Source organism: Lissotriton helveticus, chromosome 11 (genome assembly GCF_964261635.1).
Source record: "Lissotriton helveticus chromosome 11, aLisHel1.1, whole genome shotgun sequence".
NCBI lineage: Eukaryota > Metazoa > Chordata > Amphibia > Caudata > Salamandridae > Lissotriton > Lissotriton helveticus.
The window spans coordinates 886,850,510-886,873,135 of NC_136072.1; the positions used below are offsets into that span (position 1 = coordinate 886,850,510).

At 42.7% G+C, this 22,626-nt stretch overlaps 1 protein-coding gene across 2 annotated transcripts in view; it reads left to right on the forward strand.

Moving 5' to 3' along the window:
• Positions 1–22,626, forward strand: part of KSR2 (kinase suppressor of ras 2) — a 1,667,828-nt gene that overhangs the window by 323,631 nt on the left and 1,321,571 nt on the right. For both annotated transcript variants that reach the window (XM_078667119.1, XM_078667120.1), the window contains exon 3: positions 12,441–12,591. In XM_078667119.1, the coding sequence (XP_078523245.1) occupies positions 12,441–12,591 (151 nt within the window). The remainder of the gene's footprint in view (positions 1–12,440; positions 12,592–22,626) is intronic.

A 22,626-nucleotide genomic window follows, 5' to 3' on the forward strand; every position in this document is an offset into this window, starting at 1 on the left:
GGCACAAGGGGGAGGGGACAGAGGAAGGGGCCTGCACCTGTTTCCCTTGTGGGAGCGAGCAGCAGGGCGTGATAATTGATAACATAAGGCGCTGCTGCTCGCTCCCGCAAGGGAATCACCAATCGTGCGCGTGTTGCCATTGGAAGCAATGCAATGCATGCACGTTTTTGCCTGCAAAAGTGTAGCGATGGCTAAAAGTCTTTTTCCTATGCAGCGCATGCATGCTGCATAGGCGTGACCTAAAAAGGAGGCTTGTGTTTTAATAGAAGAAGTATGGAACGTGTAAGCTTGTTTCTAGCTTAATGGGAAGAGGTGTGGTGCTGCGGGGGAAGAGATGTTGCGCCCCGGCCAGGGCGACTGACGCTGGAATCTGGAGATCACGGTTCGATCCCCGGCACCGGTGGCAGATTAGCCCAGCACCATGTGACTCTGGGCAATAGCTTGCTTAATCTTCCTGACGGCCCCCAGCGCCTGGAGATCCTTACGGGTGATTGTTCGCGCTTTACAAATGTGGATTATTAATGCATCACGAATGCAGAAGAATGCACACCTACACCTATCTTGAAGACCACACTAATGTACTCTCTGATTTAGAAGGGACCATTTTAATCAAAATGTGTTCCTCAGGCATTTCAGGACCACCTGTTCTGCGTCTGTCAGTCATTAAAACATTATTTGTTCACAGTGGTCTTAAATATTACTTAACCGCACAACAACATTCTTTATACCGATCAGTAGGCAGAGCACCCCTTTCTCTTAATTGATGTCTCTTCCTGATATTCCATACAAATAGTCCCAGAAGAGAGCTTTATAGGCAGTTGGCACCCATTCTAAAGAAGTTCATCAAGACTGGTACATTATCAGCTTTTTTCGACATTGACTTCACCATCACCTGATGTAGCACCTTCGAGCACCCTATCAATCTTTCTGCTTCCCAGAGATGAAATCATCAATAACTGTTTTTATGTTTTCGTGTTATGACACGGTTTAGCCATCCCTCATCAGTACTCACTCCATAAATTGTGGGAGTCTTTGTCTATCCATGAGTTGATTCTTCTGGTTGGTTCTGTTTACCACTATCCAAGATAAGGAGCTGTTAGAAATGTGCCTAGTCTTTTTGGACAAAGTGTTTTCCCTTTCAACGTACATTTAGTGTTCTTCATTATATCATGTTCTTCTCTGCCTCATCACAGTCCTTTCTACTTTGAGATGCATTGGCTATCTCAAGACTGCCATCAAGTTGGCCTATTTTTGTAATCATACATAGTAGATTGATTGACCCCCTCTGCAATATATAGTTGATCTATGAAGCACAATCATCACAGGCAAAGTTAATTGGCCTTACTTTGCCAAGTCTGAGACTTACATTGAGGTGCAGTATCTATGAAACTGAAACATACGTTGTACAGGTAATTCTCAATGGAAGAGCAGGCTTCAATCTTTAGTGTGATCTCTAATACATGTTGCAAGCATCGACTTTGCCATTGATTGTAGATTTGCAGCACAGGTCAATAGCAGTGGGCAGCTATCTCAGAGCATCATTTTGTATTCTTTGCTGATTACTTCTATTTGCATCTAGACGTGTGGAATGGTGTCACAATAACAATTTACAATAACATCGCTAAAAAAACACTGCAAGTGAGGTGTCACTTTATGTCTAGCTGCAGCACACAATTCTACAAGCACTGCTCTGTGTGGCAATAGTCAAAGGGAAAGTGGAGGAGGGGGATGACTGGAGTGGACAGAGAGAAAGAGAGATTGATAGAAAGGAGCAGGGCATGCACAAGATTAGGAAGGAATACCAATGAATTGGGACAGGGAATTGTAATAGAAAAGAAGTCTAGTCAATCTTGAGCAAGGGACAAACTCAAAGACTACTTTAAGTACAGTAAATGTTAAAGTAAGAGCACAACGCTGCCCCCAAGAGAGAGCTAAAGCTGTTAGTTGCAAGACCATAACGTGTGTTTTCTTTGAGGCAGGAATGCAAGAATATAAGGGAAGCACTTATGGGCTATGTTAGAACTGGGGGTCTCTAGTTGGCAGAGGTAGGTACCACTGTCCAAATAGGGGCTCTAGTCAGTGTAAGGAGGAAACCCTCTGAGATAACCCCTGCTCACCCTCTAGGTAGCTTGGCACGAGCAGCCAAGGCTTATCAGAAGCAATGTATAAAGTTGTACCAACACTCACAGTAACACAGTGAAAACACCACAAACTGACTCCACAACAGTTTAGAAAAATAAAGGTACTTAATCTAAACTACACAAGACCAAAATGACAAAAATCCAACATACACAGTTCAAGAATATGGTTGCAAAAGAGTTCTTAGGTTTAGCGATAAAATAATCCACAGTTGCGTGAAAAGATCACAGTTGCGTCATGTTTAGCCACAGTACCTTTGTTAGCGATAAAAAGTTCCAAGCACAGAAGCTGTAGAGGTGGAAAACAAGTGATGCATTGCTCCTGAGACCCTGGGGAGGTTTTAGCGACAGCCCCGCTGCAACAGCGGATGTGTTGCGACGAATCCGGTCTGTATGGAGAGGAAGGCGATGGCTTGTATGGATTCAGGTGCGTAGGGTCCGTAGGAAGTTTTCTCCCGCGAAGGCATGATGCGATGATTCTCAGGGGCTGCGACGATGCGCGGTTCAGCTGCAATCTTCCTCTCGCAGTTCCTCGATGCGATGGCTCTGCTACAATTCTCGCAGCGACGTGATGTGGTCATCTCACCCAGCGGTGACAGGCTCTGCGACGATGTTCGCAGCGGCGGAAATCTTCCCGCTAACGAAATTGGCGACGTTTTCAGGCAGCGGCGACAGGCGATGCGACGATCTTGGTCTTCGTAGCGGTGGGAATTTCCTAGCTTTGCCGGGTTTGCGACAAAACTTGGAGAAAGTTCTTTAAAAGCTTGGTTTCCAGCTTCCTAACACAGGTACAACTTCTAGAGGCACCACACATGGGCCACGCACTCCAGGAAGGACAGAACTCTCTCAGTAGAGTTCAGGGAAGCTGGGGCGAAGTCCTTTTGTTCCTGGGACTTCATAACAGAGAGCCAGCTCTCTCTCAGGCCCTTGGAGGTTCCTTCAAGCAAGGGGACACAGCACAAAGCAAAATCATTTCCCTCTCCTTGGCAGCAAAGCAACAGCAGGTCAGTCCAGCAGAGCAACACTAGGACAGTCTTCCTTCTTCAGTTTAAGCTTTCTCCTTGGCAGAGGTTCCTTCTTGATTCCAGGATGATCTAATTTTCTGTTGTCAGGGGTCCTGTACTTATACCCTTAAAAGTCTTTGTTCTCTTTGTGCAAGTGGGTCCTGAGCCCGGTCTGAACCAGTTCTGGGTGTTCCTTGAGCACTTTCTTTTCCTGGCTTCTCCTTTCCTTTCAGAGTGAGGGGCAGGGTCGTCAGCCGCCCAGCAGGAGGTGGAGCCAGCATTGTGGAAGGCAGGCACAGCCCTATTCAGGCCCAGGTGCTATCTCCTCCCACCACTCAAGTTGCAAATGCAGTCATTCAGCCTAGGGCTGACTCAGCCAGCCTCCTGGGGAATCCCCAGCCCCACAAACAGGCCAAGGCACACAGGAAGGTCAGACAAGAGAATAGCAACTTTCTAAAAGTGCTATTCTCAAACACAGGAGTTAAAAAACACCTTTGCTAAAAGATGTGTTATTAAATTCTGAGTTCAGGAATACCAGACTTTTATGTCCTATCTTGCTCCTATGGGAAGATATGCTGGTAGCCACTGTAGCCAGCATCCCCCATGATAGCTTATGGAGCAAGATAGCTTGCAGCAGTGAAAAACGAAAATGGCTGTAATTCACTACCAGAGCATGTCCCTTGCACAAGTACATGCTCTACCTTTCACATACACTGCACCCTACCCAAGGGGGTACCTTGGGCCTTCCATAGAGGTGACCAATGTGCACAGAAAGGGAAGGGTTAGGCCTGGTCAGTGGGGACACTGACCAGAAGGACATGGCAGTTCACAGACTGCACACAGGCACTGCAGTGGCAGGCCTGAGACACCATTTTAGGGCTACTCATGTGGGTGGCACAATCAGTGCTGCAGGCCCACTAGTAGTATTTGTTATCACCAGCCCTGGCACACTCAGTGCACTTTATTAGGGACTTCTTGGTAATACAAATATGCCAATCATGGATAACCAATTACAATAGCAATTTACACAGGGAGCACTTACACTCTGACACTGATCAGCAGGGGCAGAGTGTCCAAAGCATCTAAACCAGCAAAAACGAAATCCAGCACAGCATCAAAAATACAGGAGGTCGAGGCAAAAAGATAGGGGGAACCACGCCAAGGATGCCAGGTCTAACAGGCTATATAGGAAAAGTCAGTAGACACATGGTCTAGGCATTCCAGAAAGATAGGGTAATGTCTCACAATACTCACTATGTACAATATATTAATAAAGATGACTTCTTCCACATCTAGATTTCTTTCTTTTGTCTGAACTGTGTGTCTAACTGCAGTATTTCATGTTACTGAATCAAAACGGTACTTAGCAGTATGGTATCGAGAAAGCATGTTGCAATACTGGCATCTGTTGTATTATCAGTAGTTGCAAAGATACAGGAGACTGTGGATTTTTAGGCCAGCATTGCGATTACTTACATCTGAATGTAACATCCTGTGATCCCTGTGCTGATAGAATTTTCCGTATTGTGGTGGCCCCCTCTTTCATCACGCTTCGGTGCCATCAGGTGATGTGGTTCCTTATTTTCGTAACAGCCTCTTTCCTTGCAGTCACTAACTTCTATAGAGGATTTCTTCAAATTTGTGTGCTCGCCCTTCTTATGCTTGGAGACTTTGCCTAAGGCACTCTTACTACACTTTGGTGATGTTTTGCGCCCCGTTAACACTGCACATCCACTGTGGCTGTCATAATCTCCATAATCGGGTGTGCTTGACCCTTTTTATCATGGGAGACCGTCAACACAAGTGAGAGATAGGAAGGGGGTGGAACATAATCCCTAAAAGTTTGTCCCGTCTGAGACTATTTTTTGTTGTCGTTGGGGACTACATTTGTGTGAATGAGCAGTTGGTGTGTTGATATGATTCTGGCTAATACCAAGATGCATTCTTCAAGGTATGTGCTTCCCATTTTATTACGTACTGAGGTGTAGACCCTCCGTGTCTAGCTTATAATAGTGGTGATCGCTCATACCCCTCCTGGGATACAGCTGATACAGGATCTTGAGTAATGCCTCAGTGATGACAATCTCAAGCATTACACTAGTAACGTTCATTAAAGCAACAAACTAGTGTAAGTGCGCAGAAACGCTAGACAGAAGCCCATTCTGCAGACCACAGTGCTGTCGATTTCCATTAACTAAATTAGGGCACTATACTTATAAATATGATAGTAATTGATTTGGAATTGATTTGGGTGACAGTGTTATGTAATGCAGCACTTACAGCTCCCAACATCAGTTACCTGTGAATGTGTAATTCTGTGCAACAGTTCATCTATATATCTGTTTGGATGTGCACTAAGATTATAGTCATCGTGTAAATCAACCAATCCCAAACTCTTTTCTTCTTCAGTTTTTTACTTTTCTTCAAATTAGAATCTTAAACCCTATTGCAAATATTGTCATCATTTTTATTCCATAAAACAACTGACATGTATTTTGTGGTCTGTGCCACTTTATTGATGCTTAAGAGCTATTCATGCAACTTCCTAACTTAGTGCATAAGGATTTGCCATTTGTCGATGACACCTGCTCACGCTACACCATCCTTGTAGTGACTTATAAATATATCTTGATCTTTGTTGAGGTTGTGTAATAATATTTCGATGGGATTCTGAAGCATCAGGTACACACAGGAGCATAATGTACATTTCCAGAAACAGTAGTTTATTGAAGTAACAAAAGCATCATTAGTGTAGATGGAAAAAGGCCCAGAGACTCCACCAACTGCTCTGGACATTTAATCATCACCAAAGTACATTCCAATTCACAACATTAAACTATCCAATAATAATATGGCTTCTTTACACAATAAATAGAATGTTACATTAACCAATAACGATACTGCCTACATAAACAGTACATAGAATGAAACAATTCGATATAGTTACACAGATACCACAACTTCCTCACTGATTACATTGGTCACTCAGTACGTACGAGTGCTTACCAATACACTCCGAGATATCTAAGGGATAAGTGGCCAGTATTGTTAACTGCCTTCCAATATTAACACATTTTCATAACTCCATTATGGGTTCTCTTTTTTAAAGCCTCTGTTGATGAGTTAAATAATGCAGGACAAAAAGATGACACAGAGGTAATCTACTTTTGTCAGTCTCAAACTGAACTCATTAGGACCCGACTGTGGTCACAAATATGGCCACTCAAGTGAAGTATCATTTTTTGTAATCTGCAGCTTTCTTTCGTTATAACTGAGGAAATGAGCACACGTAGATTCACCTGTCACACTGTCACTAGCTCTGCATTCGATATTCATGTTTAGTATACAACTTCCACATCTTTTGAACACACACTACAGACAAAGCACTGCAGTAGCAAAGCAAGAGAAGAGTTTTCTTTTCCAAAAAAACACCGATTCGCTTGTGTCTGAACAGATGTAAACACATTTTGAGATGCTTCTTTGGTTTCCTATGTTGAACTAAGTCATGACAACCTACCAGAAGGAGCTTTTTAGCGCCTATGCTTTAGAACAGTTTAGATCTCATATCACTTAAGGTATTAAATCTCAAGTACAGGTATGGGATGGCTGACCTGTATATTGGTCAAATAGGTACAGACAAATACTACGTTTCATGTTTCACCTTATCTAAGATGTTTTCAGGTCAGCTGCTTTTCAAAACTATAATTCCGAGTTTAAAATGTAGCTGCTAGAACTGAAACTTTTAATCCACTCCCTAGTGTAAGTTTTCAGCGTACCACTCCTTTTGGGAGCCCGCAAATCTTTGACATTTGTGCTCAGAGTTTAATAACGTGTGTACTGTATCTCCCTTCAATAACCTCTGTCCTTCTGGCTTTACCACTCTTGAGAGATTGTTGTTTCTGAAATGTAAAGCTACACGTCTTGAAGTTCTGTATCTTATTGTATCCGATGGCTTGTGTGTATGCTGCGGCGAGGACAGCGTTCGAAGGAGTGAGGACAGGACGCAATAAAAATAAATATTTTGGGAAAAGTAGTTTTTATCCTGAAATCACTAATATCTGTGCTGTACATTTACGGGCACCCTGTGCAAATGGAAAAGAAAACCTGCTGGTAATCCTTCCTGTCAAGGGAAAGCTCGTCTCTCTGTTTCGTGCTATCCAAGCTTCTTCTAATCGCAAATGTGAAAAGTAAGAGTTCTCACTTGGAGTGCTGATAACCAGCTTACCGTGGAAAGCAATTTGCCTTCCTGAGATATTTGAATCCTGTCTACTCGCAAGTAGCCTCCAGTACACAGAGTCCAGCACTCGTCTGTTAATGTATTTAATGTAGATTATCATCTCCAGGATGGAAAACCTGAATTAATCCAAATGATGGGTGGCCACCAAAAGTAGCTCACAGTCTGGCTGGCGCTCCGGCTTTTGGTGAAGAATGCAATGCAACATCTTTTGGATTTTGTTGAATTTAATATCAAACTGCCTTCCTAAACGAAGAATAAAGTAACACTAGTGGTTAAGTTATTGACATAAATTATGTGTATTGTGTTTTAAAACGTTTATGTTTCATGCTTTTCTATGCCACATTGCCCATCTTTTTGCCACTGTGTGGTTTTGTCCCAGAAAAGTAGATTTGCTGCACCTGACACCCACAAACAGTTTGATAGTGGTGAAACCTTAGTTACGCCTCTGCTGTGAAGGAGGTATCAACCGATTGGTTGATACTTTGCTTTCTGCTTCTGAAACCAGCATTAACAAAATATTGAATATTAGATGTTTTCTCGTCAGAACTTCCTCTAATTACATGTACTTCTGCCGACTTACTTTGTGAGGGTTCCTTTCAATGTTGAGTGAAAAACAAGCATTGGCAGAGCCAATAGGTCACAATTTGAATTCAGCTGTGGCGAAGGAGCAGGGAGAGAGAGCAGGAGTGGGGTACAGGAAGGTGTGGGGCAGGAGGAAGGCAGTAGTACAGAGGGAATTGATCTGAACTGGAGCTAGCAGGTGGTTGCAAATGCAATAGAAATATATTGAGTTAGATCAGGGAGCGGTCACCATTTACTAGCAGCTCCACATCTTGGTGGAGTAAGAGGAGGGCATCTGAGTCCTTCCAGACATTCCTTTGGTTGTTTGGTATCTAGCAAGGCAGAACTGCGATGGGAGCAAGAGTACTGTGGTGTAAGTGATAAGGTGCATGATGATTTGGAGATGGAGTGACTGTTGGCCATAGAAAACAAGCCATAGGGTTTTTTAAGGAAACCCTCACCCACCAACCTAGTTAATGGCATGCTTCATCATTGGGTTCCCACCTAAGATGCAGATTGCATGGTAAGTGTGCTATGACGCCTGATTACAGTACAGTTGGTTTCTTTTTTGTAATGTGGTGAATTTACGAGTGAGTTTTAAAACTACCTCCAGGATATCCACCTTTGAAGGATACATTTTAATAGTAAATTTCTTGGGTAGGGTTGAAAACAGTGATGGATGTGCAGTGGGGAATTTGTGGTTTCTCACATCCTGGTATTTAAGTGACATGTTTCAACCAATAATGCGTGCTGATTGAGTCAAAGTGACTTTTTCAGGACCAAGGTGCTAGGGACAAAACCCTATACAGTGAACGCAAACTGACTAAGGCATGTGTGTTTTTTTTCCATAACTTACGATTTTCACCCAACTTACTATAGTATCTGAAAAGATTGAATGCAGCAAGACTGAAATTATGTTAAAAAACTTGCTAGGTTAAAAGCACTGATGAAGGTAATGCAGAGCTAGCACAGCTTGCGTGTGTCATGCAACATGCTCATCATGCAACAGGGTAAGTGCTTCCAGTTTTGCATGCACACATGTTGTAAGAAAGCCACTGTGACTCAATCAACATGCATTATTAGCTGAAGCATGTAGACCAAAAACCAGAATGTGAGGGACCACTAATTTATCACTGCACATCAACCACTGTTTTGAACCCTGACTAAAGAATCCACTATTAAAAGTTGTCCCTTCAGGGCGGATATCCTGGAGGCAGTTTTAAAACTCACTCATAAATTCCCCACATCACCGAAAAGAAACCAGCTCCATTGTAATCAGGCATCGTATCACACCTAAGATGCACTCTGCATCTAGATGGGAACCCGATGATGAAGCATTCCACCAAATACATTGGTGGATGAGGGTTCTTTTAAAATAGCTAATGATTTTTTCTGTGACGTCAGTTAAACGACATAAATGACAGTTGAATGGCATGGTAGCAAGCTTGTCCTTTTTGTTGGATACATTAAATACAGGACAAAGGACTGGCTTTCCTGTCTTTTCTCACTCTCTCATTTGTTTAGAGTGCATAGAATACAAGCACCAAATGCTGTATTGTTTTAGTGGCTTCAGAGTCTGTAAAGACACAAATCTTTGTATGTTTTAAACATCAAAGGACAAGGAAATAGAAGAAGCAATATTTTAAAGGCCACATTTTAAAGTAACTTAGGTTTTTCATATTATATGTTATTATATTAATGTGAACAAATCAGCTACATTCTAGAGTCAAAAGATTCTGATTGCAATGTTACGTAATATATCTTTGGCATACCCATCTGAAAAGCTTCACACTTGGACAAAACGGCACCACTCATGCTTTAAATGTACAATACAAAGCATATTTCTATTGAAAGCACTGTAGGGCAGATGCACAGACTTATTTTGCAATCATAAACTCTGTGCTTCACAATAGGTGAGTTTTCAATTGTAAAGAAGCTTTTACTATGTACTAATCCCATTTTAGGAGTAAACATTTACTGAGTCCTAAAATGGATTTGCGAAGGCATGCAGATTCACAATTTGGAAGAGGACTGTTGCAGTCCTCTCTTCCAAATTGCGTATCGGTATGAGATGTATCAATGCTTTGCAACGGGATGTATGACGTTACCACGCATACTTTTAGCACGCATACCTTTACAACGCAATTTTTACAACGCAGGATCCCTTACAACGAACTACCATTACAACGTATTTTTTTACAACGCAAATACCTTTACAACGCATACCATTACAACGTAAGTATTGGTAAGTATATAATATTTTTAAAAATTTAAGTTATTAAATTTAATATAATTTAATGTAATTTAATTGGAATTAAAAAAAATGTAAAACCCAAACCTACCACTTAACCCTAAAAATACCTCTTTACCCAAAAACCCAAACCTAGCCCTGAACCCTAAAAATACCCCTTTACCCAAAAACCCAAACCTAGCCCTGAACCCTAAAAATACCCCTTTACCCAAAAACCCAAACCTAGCCCTGAACCCTAAAAATACCCCTTTACCCAAAAACCCAAACCTAGCCCTGAACCCTAAAAATACCCCTTTTCCCAAAAACCCAAACCTAGCCCTGAACCCTACAAATACCCCTTTACCCAAAAACCCAAACCTAGCCCTGAACCCTAAAAATACCCCTTTACCCAAAAACCCAAACCTAGCCCTGAACCCTAAAAATACCCCTTTACCCAAAAACCCAAACCTAGCGCTGAACCCTAAAAATACCCCTTTACCAAAAAACCCAAACCTAGCCCTGAACCCTAAAAATACCCCTTTACCCAAAAACCCAAACCTAGCCCTGAACCCTAAAAATACCCATTTACCCAAAAACCCAAACCTAGCCCTGAACCCTAAAAATACCCATTTACCCAAAAACCTATAACATTTTTACTATAATTATATACTTACCAATACTTACGTTGTAATGGCATGCGTTGTAAAGGTATCTGCGATGTAAAAAAATGCGTTGTAATGGTACTTCGTTGTAATGGATCCTGTGTTGTAAAAGTTGCGTTGTAAAAGTAGTCCGTTGTAAAAGTTGCGTTGTAACGGTTATTTACCTTTGCAACGCAATGCAACTTAATCCGTTGCAGAACACCGAATATTTTCTGACCCCAGAGTTGGGCTGGTAATACATTTGCAAAAAGGTAAGGGGTCCCCTTTGTGAATTAAAAGAAGAGCTTGTTGAAGAGTAGGCAGTGGTCAAGGGGAACACTGCCAACCCTCCAACAAATGGTTTCATTTAAGAACAAGCATTTACTTCATTTAAATATGATCACAGAAATGGTAGTGTGCTGCCCACAGTGGACCTCTATCCTGTGATGATGGCAGTCGATTTGATTAAGTTCTGATTTGTAACCTCCCTCATTAATTTTCATGAGATAGGCTGCGCTGTGACCCACTCTGAATGAGAATATTACAAACCAGCTTATTATTACTTAGGTCAGTTTGCAAAATTCCGCACGAGTCGCAGAAATTTTGGGACACGTGTTTTGTGCATTAGACTCTATATAACTTACTGCTCTACTAAACATGCAGCACATTAATCTCGAAAAAACACGAAACATCCACATTCTTTTTAAATGCTCCATTGGTGGCATATCCAATATAATCCACTTCAAGATGACTGTCATGTTTGTGAAAAATAGGGTGCTGCTTTGTCACAGGCATTCTTTGAACAGTAAGACAGGGTGCTGTGCATAGGACTAAACGTTGACAATCAGGCGACGCCTTCCCCAAATCTAACATTATAACCTCACAGGTGATTAATGGCTTTTTGAATGTCTTCACTGCAACGTGCAGTTAAAGCTCAACTGCCTTGTTTTGACACCTTAGGCACAACTGAGAAGGAACGTGTAGGACAGGATGTGGGGTAAAGGAGAGAGAGCGAGGGAGATGCAAAGCGAGAAGCAATGTGTGAAAGTCTAGGGGCGGGAAAGAAGGGGCAGAGAGTGAGAAAGGGGGGTGAATACAGATATATGCAGAGAAAAGGAAGGACAATGCACTCCCGAACAGAAACAATCACTCCCTTGAGGGCTGGACACACTGCACCTCCACACCCATCCATCATGGTTGCCACGAGTAACGTGGCCCCGCCAATAAAATGGCCCGGGTGCACGTGCTCGTGGCCAGTTACTACTATACATCTCCTGGTGTCTGTGTCCGACGTTACTGTAATGTGGGCCTGAGGCCCAACACCACAGGTAGACTCAACCAATCAAAAATTAGGGCGAAACCTAAATGCTCCAAGGCAGTAACAAAGGAGGACACAAAATGTTATTAGGTGAAAGCCACCAATCCTATGAACATTATTTAAATGCACGAGAGTCCATAGCAGTGCAACAGTTAATTTCAGCGCCATATTTGGGGCCAACACCTGAGCAGCGCTTTATGGATTTAATATCTGACGAATAAAAGAGAAGTAAAATGTATATTAACAAGGCTATGCTTCTCTGTTATTAATTGCTTTATCAGCATTAATATTTTTTATTTTTATTTCTGTAGGAAATTGACCCTGGTCAACTGACTCTGGAAGAGTTGCTGGAAATGGCAGATGAGCAGGTCAGCGAGACGGTAACGAGGTTTGGGGCGACTAGCGAGGAGTGTGCACGGTTGAATGCCTCCCTTTCCTGCCTCAGGAGTGTCCATAAATCAGGTGAGTGTGACACGTTTTTTAAATTTATTGATGGCATTCTAATAATACGATAAACAGTCGAAATGTTCTCATCCCTACACCGTGATTTCAGTGCACTCAAAGAACACATTAGTTGTATTTCTTGTACCCCAAAGGACAGTTGCCTCGAAGCACAAACGAAGGAAACGAAAGAAAATCGTCTCATAGTTTCTCTTACTTCTGCAAAGTACTTCTTAGAACAATAGTACTTCCAATCTTTTAAAAGATGCTATTCAATACATAATTATAACTTTGTTGCAAAAAAAGTGATTCAAGTACTTTTAACTTGCCACTGCACTCGTTACACTTCAGAATGGGGTTTTGGTGAATGTCGCACTTGTGAAAAAAATATCAGCTCCATTTTTCATTATTTTCATGCTTGTTTAACCAATAGAATAAAGACAAACTGAATCACAGCTGCAAAAATGGAGGAAATAGATTGACAAACTATTTCCAACGCGTCCTTTGTTTGCAAATCATTTTCAGCGTAAAACAGTGTTAATTATGAAGCAGTGGGAGATGCAAGTTAGATATTGTGACAGTTATTATAAATGGGGTCCCTAGTTGACAGAGGTATGCCCCTGTGTAAGGAGGGACCCTTAATCCTTGTCAGGGTAAGTTACCCATCAAAGATAATCAGTGCTCACCCCCTTGGTAGATTGGCACAGAGCAGTCAGGCTTATCCCCTGACGCAATGTTTAAAGTATTTGTACACACACACACAAAAACACAGAGAAAACACTACAAACGTACTCCACACAAGTTTAGAAAAATAGCCAATATTTATCTGAGTAGAACAAGACCAAAACAGCAAAGATCCAACATATTGAAGTCAAGATATGAATTTTTCAATATAAATGCAGTTTTAGCTCTTAGAAAACAATAGCTCTGGCTGGGGCAATTCTTGACGTTCTTGCCGAGGGTGAATCCACACATTTGGGCCAACCGCAATTTAGCTGTAGAATCGTGCAGACCTCAGTCACAATACCTTGGGAATGTTGAGAACCAAAGATGGTGCAAAAACGCCGGGGAGGTGAGGCGGGTACGGCGTCAGTTCCTTACTGCTATGCAGGTCGTTGGCACATCGACGCTTGAGGAGGATGCATACAAAATGGAAGTGAGGTACCACTGAAGCCGGTGAGGTGTTGGTTCCTGGAGGGGGTGCAGAGTCTTTGAGCCTTGGACACCCAGGAATGTTGCAGGACACAGGGTAGGTGATGCAACGTTTGTGGTGATGTGTCTGTTCTGATGGTGGTACAGTGTTGATGGAACTCTGAGGGTCAAGCCGTAAGGCATCAAATTCATGGTGTCAAGGTCACACCAAGGGTCCACAAGTGCTGCTGCTGAGTCGACCGCCACAGACGTCGGTGACTTGGCACTCAAGACTCCCGCTGTGGTGGTTCTTCTGAGGTGCTGAAGCGGCGTTGAGGCCTGCGACGTAAGATACATTCATTGCGTTGAGTGGGGACCATGGCTCCAGGGAGGCAACAGTGCGGTGTCGAAGAGCGGCGCCAGTTCTGAAGTGACACTCAAATTCAATAGGTTGGTTTCTTCTTTTTGTCACAGCAAACTCACTTCCAAGGTCAAAGGAACTGGATTTGGCACTACATGGCACAGTAGGGCTCTGAGCAGAGGAGCCCAAGTGCTGCAGTTGAAGTATTTGATGGCACTGAGACTTCCATCAGGAGGCAAGCTCAACTAAAGCCCTTGGAGAAACTTTGGAACGCAGGATGCAGAGAGCGAAGTTTAGTCCTCTCACTCTCAGAACAGAAGCAGAACGCCAATACAGAAAAGCAAGCAGCAAAGTGGCAATCCCTCTTGACCGCACAACAGCTCTTCTTCCTGGCAGAATGTCCTCAGTCCAGACGGGTTCTGAGTATATGGTGTCAGAGGTCCTGCACTTATACCCATATTAGTCTTTGGAGTAGGGAGAATTCAAAGAAAGGTCTTTGTAGTTTATTTATTTATTTGAAAGCTTTTATATAGCGCTGGCTAGACCCGGGGGTAGCAGAGCTCTTAACATGAACAGAGGAAATCAAGGATGCCAGTTGTGCAGGATAACAAATAAAGCAAGTGAATACATCACATATATAGTTATAAGTGGCCAAAAATAATTTGGCAATTCTTTAGGGTAATAAAACGTGCTGGTACATTTCAATGTAAGAAAAGGGGGATTAGGAATTCCAGTTGGTTGGCGGGTGAAGAACATAGAATTAATAGACATGGGAGTAGGAGTTAAGGTCAGAGAAGAGAGGATAATATGTGAAGGAGGAGAGTGAAGAGAGGGTTAGGAAAGAAACTGAAGATAACCGATGCAGGGGAAATAGAAATAACAGTCAAAGGAGAGATTAAGGACCCCAGTACAAGTTGAGAAGGTGATGTTTTAGGTCTTTTTTAAAGTTGAGGTAGGAGGGATTACAGAACAGGTCATGTGGGAGGGCATTCCAGATGTACGGGGCGTTCCTGGAGAAGGAGCGCGATTGAGGGGATTTTTTTTTTAAAGGCGGCGGGCTGAGGAGGAGCGAACTGGTGCTTCTCATCAGTCTGGTACAGCCCACCTTATTGAGTTTGTTTGTTAGGTAAAAAAGGGTTTGTTGGTGAAGAGCTTTGTGTGTGATGCATGCAGTCTTATAAAAGCAGCTTTCTTCAACGGGGAGCCTATTTAGGGCTTTAAGGGCTGGGGAGATGTGGTCAAAGCGTTTACAATCAGTGATGAGTCTGGCTGCCAAGTTGATTACCGCTCTAAGTGGGGCTAGGTGAACTTTTGAGGTTCCTATGAGGATAGCGTTGCCATAGTCCAATTTTGACTGGACTAGAGATTGGATGACCGATTTGAAGTCATCTAAAGGAATGAAGGGTTTGATTTTCTTAAGGTGTCGGAGAGTGAAGAGTGCTCCTTTTGCAGAGTTTCTTAAGTGGTCTTTAAGATCCAGGTTTTTGTCAAGAGTGAAACCTAGGGATTTTGCCGAGTCAGATAGGGAGAGTGAGCAAATGAGGGCGTTTAGATCTGTGATCCATCCTTGAATGGGGAGCAGATTATTTTTAGGTGATAAGAGAAACATTTCAGTTTTTTTAGGGTTCGGTTTAAGATGGTTGGAGTAGAACTAGGATTGGATATTACTCAGGGTATTGTTTAAATGAAGACTATCAGAGTGGTATTTAATTTTGTAGTAGAGTTGGGTGTCGTCAGCATAGAGGTGATAGTTGATTCCAGCTTGTCTCAGAATAAGGGTAAGTGGTTCCATAAAGAGGTTGAAGAAAGAGGGGGAGAGGATAGAGCCATGGGGTATGCCCAAGAAGACAGTTGTAGGCTTAGAGAGGCAGGTTTTGATTTTGATTTGTTGAGTTCTGTGTTGGAGGAAAGAGGAGAACCATTTGAGGACCACACCATTAAGGCCAAAGCGGTTTTGAAGTGAATTAAGTAAGGAAGAGTGGTTAACTCTATGGAGCGCTGCAGAGAGGTTGAGGAGTATGAGAAGGTAAGCCTCACCATTATATAGGGATTTGTGGATGTCATCCACAATGTTCAGCATGGCGGTTTCTGTACTGCAGAATTTCCTGAAACCAGATTGAAGGGAGTCAAGTAAGTTGAAATTGCTTATGTGTTTGTCCAGTTGGAGCAAGGCACATTTTTCCAGAAGAGGGAGGTTAGAGATAGGTCAGAGATTGTTACGATTATTGGGGTCAGCAGTGAGGTTTTTTGAGAATGGGAGTGATTTGTCCTAGTTGGAGGGAGTGAGGTACACATCCAGTGGTGAGGGAGGTGTTAATGATTTTGGTATAGTAAGGGGCAATTATGTGGTTAAGATTGTGAACTAGTGTAGAAAGGAGAGGGTCTTTAGTGTGCAGAGTCAGCATTAATTTAGCTATGATATTACACAATAGTGCACAAGACCCTGCCCTTTCCTGCCCTAGCTCCAGACACACTACAAGCACAGCCCTATTCAGATTCAAGTGTCAACTTCTCTCACCACTCTAGCTCAGTAAGAACCACCAGCCTGGTGATGGGCCATCAGGATATACAGGGCACACCTCAGCTCCCTTTGTGTGTGACTTTCTAGAGTGAATTTGCAAAGCCCGGCTGTCATCCAACCGGATGTGTATTCTAGGAGCAGGCAGATGTAAAGAATGGTTTAAGTAAGAAAATGCCAACTTTATAAATGTGGCAATTTCAGACCTGCAATTTTAAAACCAACTTCACTAAAAGATGTGTTTTTAAATTGTGAGTTCAGCGACACAAAATTCCAACTTTCTATTGGCTCCCAATTGGAAGATACACTTGTAAAGTGTTACAATGCAGCTCCAATGCTAACCTATGGGAGAGGTAGGCCTTGCTGTAGTGAAAAACTAATTTAGCATTTATTTACTACCAGGACATGAAAACATCAATAGCACATGTCCTACCTTTTAAAAACATTGTACCTTGCCCATGGGGCTAACTAGGGCCTAACTTTAGGGTGCCCTATATGTAATAAAAGACACGTTTTGGGCCTGACAAGTAGGTGAGCTTTCCAGGTCGACATGGCAGTTAAAAACTGCAACAACAGCCTCTGCAGTGGCAGACTTAAGATATGTTTAACAGGCTTCTCTACTAGGTGGATGGCACGATCAGTGCTGCAGTCCCACTGGTAGTATTTGAATGAATGGACCATCTTTTAAAGTGCACGAATACCCAGAGACGTTTGATTTATTGACCCTGGGCACAAAAGTGCACTGTACTAGGGACTTATTATTAAATCAAATATGCCAATCAAAGAGAAAGTAAATGTCATAACATGTAAGACATAGAGCATATGCACTTTAGCACTAGTCAGCAGTGGTAAAGTACCCAGAGTCCTGAAACTAGCTGAAACAAAGTTCAGCACACAGCCAAGAACAGGGGGCAAAAATCAAAAAGACAGGAGAAACCATGGCAAAAGATGCCATGTCTAACAACAGTGTCTATAAAAACAGAGGTGCTTAAACTTTGAACAGGTCTAGCCAGAAATCTGGAACGATAAGGTCTAAGTAGTCGACTAGAATTTAAAGAAGATCCAAGAATGGAGATTATAAAATACTTCATGTATTTCTGGAAAGACTTACCTTTTATCGGGAAAAGAACTGCTACATCCATAACAATGGTGATATACCGTCCTTAAAACGTAAGTTAAAACCCAAAATATAAAGCGTGGCTGCAGGCCTCGTATAAAATGACAATGAACGTATTAGACAATAAATAAGCACGTTTTAAAATAAATAGGCACCCTTATTTTACAAAGTGAAAGAAGGGACAATGCATGATCAAAAACACTGATGACTGAGAAGAACTGGCAGGAGATGTAGTAGGAAGAGTAACTTTTGGATAAAAGATGTTTAACAGGAAGCACATGTATGGCCCAACAGTGAATGCACAGCACTAAAAAACATGAGAGTTAGCAGGATGGCTCAGTGAGTTCAGTGCTTGCTAGTGACTTTATTGTCACTTTCAGGTCACAACGCAAAATCTAACAAAGCTAATTCAGTCCTCGTCGTTCTGAGGTTAGTAAATTGAATTTGATCGGAGCCACTGGAATTACGCTAGTCTAAGGCCACAGTGTTTTCCGCTTTATTATGGTTTTGCCTCATTTGCTGCATAATCTATCATCTGCTGCATAATCTGCAGATTTTAACAAAATGCAGTTGTTCCTACCGAAAACGGATCAAAAGTTACTAAAAACATGCTGGCGTGTTTGTGCGCTTTGGAAGGACGTGCAAAAGTTGAGTGGTCATCTTTCAGATGCTTATTGCTGTATTTGGGTGTTAATTGGTACTATTAAGGTGTAGTATTTTCTCAAACAGTGTAACCATGTGTGAAAAAGACAAAAGAATAAGGTAATACTATCACAAAATGTGCCACATTACGCACCCATAATTTGCTTTTTCTTGCCAGATAATTTAGTCAACCCGGCCACATTATTGTGGTTCTCTTCTGCTTTATAATTCATGTGGCCCTGAATTTGATGAAATTGGGTGAAAGTAGTTTTATGAGGCACTATATAAAGAACAAGTTATTGATATACTTGGGATGGTTGGTACCAAACATGACTACCTGGATGTGCTATGTGGCACTTGTGACGCTGGTAAAGTGAAGTTGGGTTTGTGGGAGGACTAGTTTGAATATACACTGCAAATACAAGGAATAAATTACGTTTTAGCCCCCTCTCTTTAGCACATTAAATTAGCCCTTTCTGTGCCCAGTCACTTCCAAATGTCTAGCTGAGCACAATCAATTAAATAAATGTGTAAATGTAAATCTGCCCTAATAAACAATTTATTAATTATCTGTTTACCTAGGGCTTGGGATTCAGTGGTAGTGTTTAGCAGTAGCATGATGGCTTGTCATCTTTTCTGACCTACGTTTGTCTAGGAAGAGAAGTTTCCAGACCATACAGTAGAAAGAATGATGATAGAGTGGAAAGCCTAGTTTTTGATAATTGCCTTCCTATTTTTTCGGAACGGGGTAACGTTGTGCTTAATTTGTAGAAGAATATGTGCCGGTGCCCAAAGCTGTGCTCAGAAGCCAGCGGCTGGAGGTATTAAAAGTCAGTGAACCCGAAGAGCATGGCTGCGTAGTCTTGAATCCATCTCAAGCCTCTTTAATCCAGTGCAAGACACTCCCTCCGCCTTTATCTCCCTCCTGCAGGTCCCTGCTAGCTCCATGTGTGATGTTTTTTCCACCTTACTCTTTTTCTTTTAATCCCCTAAGTATATTTTTCTGTCTCTTGCTTTCTGGAAATGTCTGGTGAGAAAATTAAGTGTCAGTCCCCAAAAATGAGTGCCAACAGCATCTCTCGGGCAAGCACTGGCTTAAATTAAGCACTGGTTAACTTAGATTTCCTCCTGTTAAAGGAGACTAGGAAGAGTGCTTGGCCCACTGCAATTTTGCTTGCCAACTCATTGCTCGATCTTGGGGATGCCTGTCTCTTTTTCCTGTCTACGGTTACTTTCTTCTCATATTTAATTGTGCCAGAATACAGCTTCCATTTGTTGACTTTGCTCCCTGATTGGCCTGCTTAGTGCAAGAGAATTTTCCTTCTGGTTTTCTTGTGTTTTCTACCTCTTGGATATATGTCTAGTTCTTGTATTGTTTCTTGTTCTGTAACCATTTGGAGAAGGAAGGATTCGTTTTCAGAGGCTGTTGTCTTATCTTCTGGTCATGTCATGCCACACACTAATTCCATGTGCGTGCATTGACTTGTGGCCAGTCTTTGGCAGTGACAGGTTCTGCTCTCTGTCCTGAAATGGAAGGGTTGCTTCAAGTGCAACCTCATAGTAACAGAGGACTACCCTCCCTGTCGTGGGTTCAATTCATGGAGTGAGGTCTTTGAAGCATACCATGTTTAGCAAATTATTGTGACATGCCTTTTTACCGGTGAGACAAGAATTTGTTTCTGTTCACCTTATTGTCAAGCAAACAGTTGTCCAAAGAAAAATATGTTGGAAATCCAATCAAGTTCATGTTAATTATCTTTGCTCGGCAAATTTTAAAAACAACCATGAAAGTACATAAAATACGTAAATTAACATAACATTAAAATAATTCCAGCTAATCCACATGATACATACCTAATTTAGTACCATACAACCAATAAAATACTTCCAAAGGAGTCTAATACATGACACTTTTCCTTAAGTTCACAGCTTTCAAAATAAAAAGAGCAACATTAAAACAAACTTGGTGATCATTCAGTGCAAGCGGAAATATAAAACCATCCATGTGGGATCTAATTTTCTGTGCAAAAACATTTGTTTAAGGTAATAGCGCCTGTACTGAGAATATATTTTACAGGACAGCATAGAGTGCATCGTGCTTTGTTTGCTTATGCCATCACGTGGGCTGAAAGCCAAGGTTGAAGGTCAAGACCTCATATTATGGCAGGCAACCAGGTGATGCACAATTCCAAGTCTGCTCAAAATAAAACGATGTTAGGGACAGGTAACACAAGACAGGTAATTCTGATAGCCCTCCTCAAACTAAAGAGACAGGTACAATGCAGCTGTCAGCTTCATCTTCTCAATGCCCTCCAGTTAATGCCTTTCTTGGTAAGTGAAAGACACACAGATGATGGATGGAATGCGGAGCAAATCAAACATTCACCCCCAGTCAAGAGGTCTAGGTTAAATCCATCGTTCTTTTGCTCACCATGCCTCCTTAGTTTAGACCCAGGCATATCCAAATCAGTCTTGACCCTGTGCCTCATGGAAACAGTCCAGCCCGAACTGCCAAGCCAGGCCCTCCCTGTACCGAACACAAGTGTCCTGGGACCGGTTTCAGGGCATCACTACTTATCAGCCAGGCTAGCTTGAATCCAGTGGCACAGTGAACCTGGGACCCACATCTGGGCATTCCCTGCGCACTTAGGGCGAGAAAGCAAAAGACACACAGATGATGGACGGAATGCAGAGCAAATAAAACATTAACCTCCAGTCAAGAGATCTGGGTTAAATCCATTGTTCTTTTGCTCACTATGCCACTGCAGTTTGGATCCAGCCATATGGAAATCAATCTTTAGCCTGAGCCTCATGGGAACAGTCCAGCCCGAATTGCCAAGCCAGATCCTCCCTGGACCAGAAAAGAGCATCCTGGGACTGGTTTTGGGACATCTCCTCTCATCTGCCAGGCTAGTTTGAATCCAGTGGCACAGTAAGCCCAGAACCCACTCTGGGCATACTCTGCGCACTTAGGGCAAGAAAGAAAAAGACAAACAGGTGATGGAAGGAATGCAGAGCAGATCAAACATTTACCCCAGTGAAGAGATCTGGGTTTAATCCATCGTTCTTTTGCTCACCAATGCCACCCCAGTTTAGACCCAGCCATAGGCAAATCAGTCTTGACCCTGTGCCTCATGGGAGCAGTCCAGCCAGTAGTGCCAAGCCAGGTCCTCCCTGGACCAGAACAAGCATCCTGGGACCGGTTTCAGGGCATCACCCCTCATTAGCCAGGCTAGGTTGAATCCAGTGACACAGTGAGTCCGGGATCCACGTCTGAGCATACCTGGCACCCTTAGGGCAAGGAAGCAAAAGACACACAGATCATGGGTGGAGTGCAAAGCAAATGAAACATTCACCCCCAATCAAGAGATCTGGGTTAAATCCATTGTTTTTTTTTTGCTCCCTGTGCCACCCCATTTTAGACCCAGCCATTTGCAAATCAGTCTTGACCCTGTGCCTCATGGGAACAGTCCAGCCCGAACTGCCAAGCCATGTTTTCCCTGGACCGTAAACAGGCATCCTTGGACCGGTTTCGGGCTAACAGCCCTCATCAGCCAGGCTAGCTTGAATCACCCCCAGTCTCAGATCTGGGTTGAATCCATCATCGTTCTTTAGCTCACTTCACCACCCCAGTTCAGACACAGCTATATGGTAATCAGTCTTGACACTGTGCCTCATGGGAACAGTCCAGCCCGAACTGCCAAGCCATGTCTTCCCTGTGTCAGGGTGCAGGCCGCTTGTTCCATATCCTGGGACCGGAGGCAGACCTTGTGTGAGTGCATGTCATGTTTAAGGACGTCTTCTCTTTGTAGACTATACCTTACTGCTTCCAAGTGTGCACAAATACTCTGTATCTTTTGACACGTCCCCTCCTTTAGTTAACTGCCAAGCCATGTATTTCCTGCACTGGAAACAAGCATCCTGGGACCGGTTTCGGACTAACAGCCCTCATCAGCCAGGCTCACTTGAATCCAGTGGCAAAGTGAGCAAAGGACCCACGTCTGGGCATACCCTGCCAACTTAGGGCGAACAAAGCAAACACAAGGAGATGATCGACAGAGTTCTGAAACTTTTCAGACACTCACCCCCATTCACAGATCAGGTTGGCAATGCCCTTCAAGGGATAATCAACCAGACTGGTTTGACCGTGCATGTTCACAGAAGCACAGAAACCTCCGGATGGTCCTTGCTAAGTTTCTAAGAGACAAAGATGAGGTTTGAGATGTAGGCGTAATTATAAAAATCAGCAAATCAAAATGGAGAGAGAGGACTAGGTAGGCTAGTCCG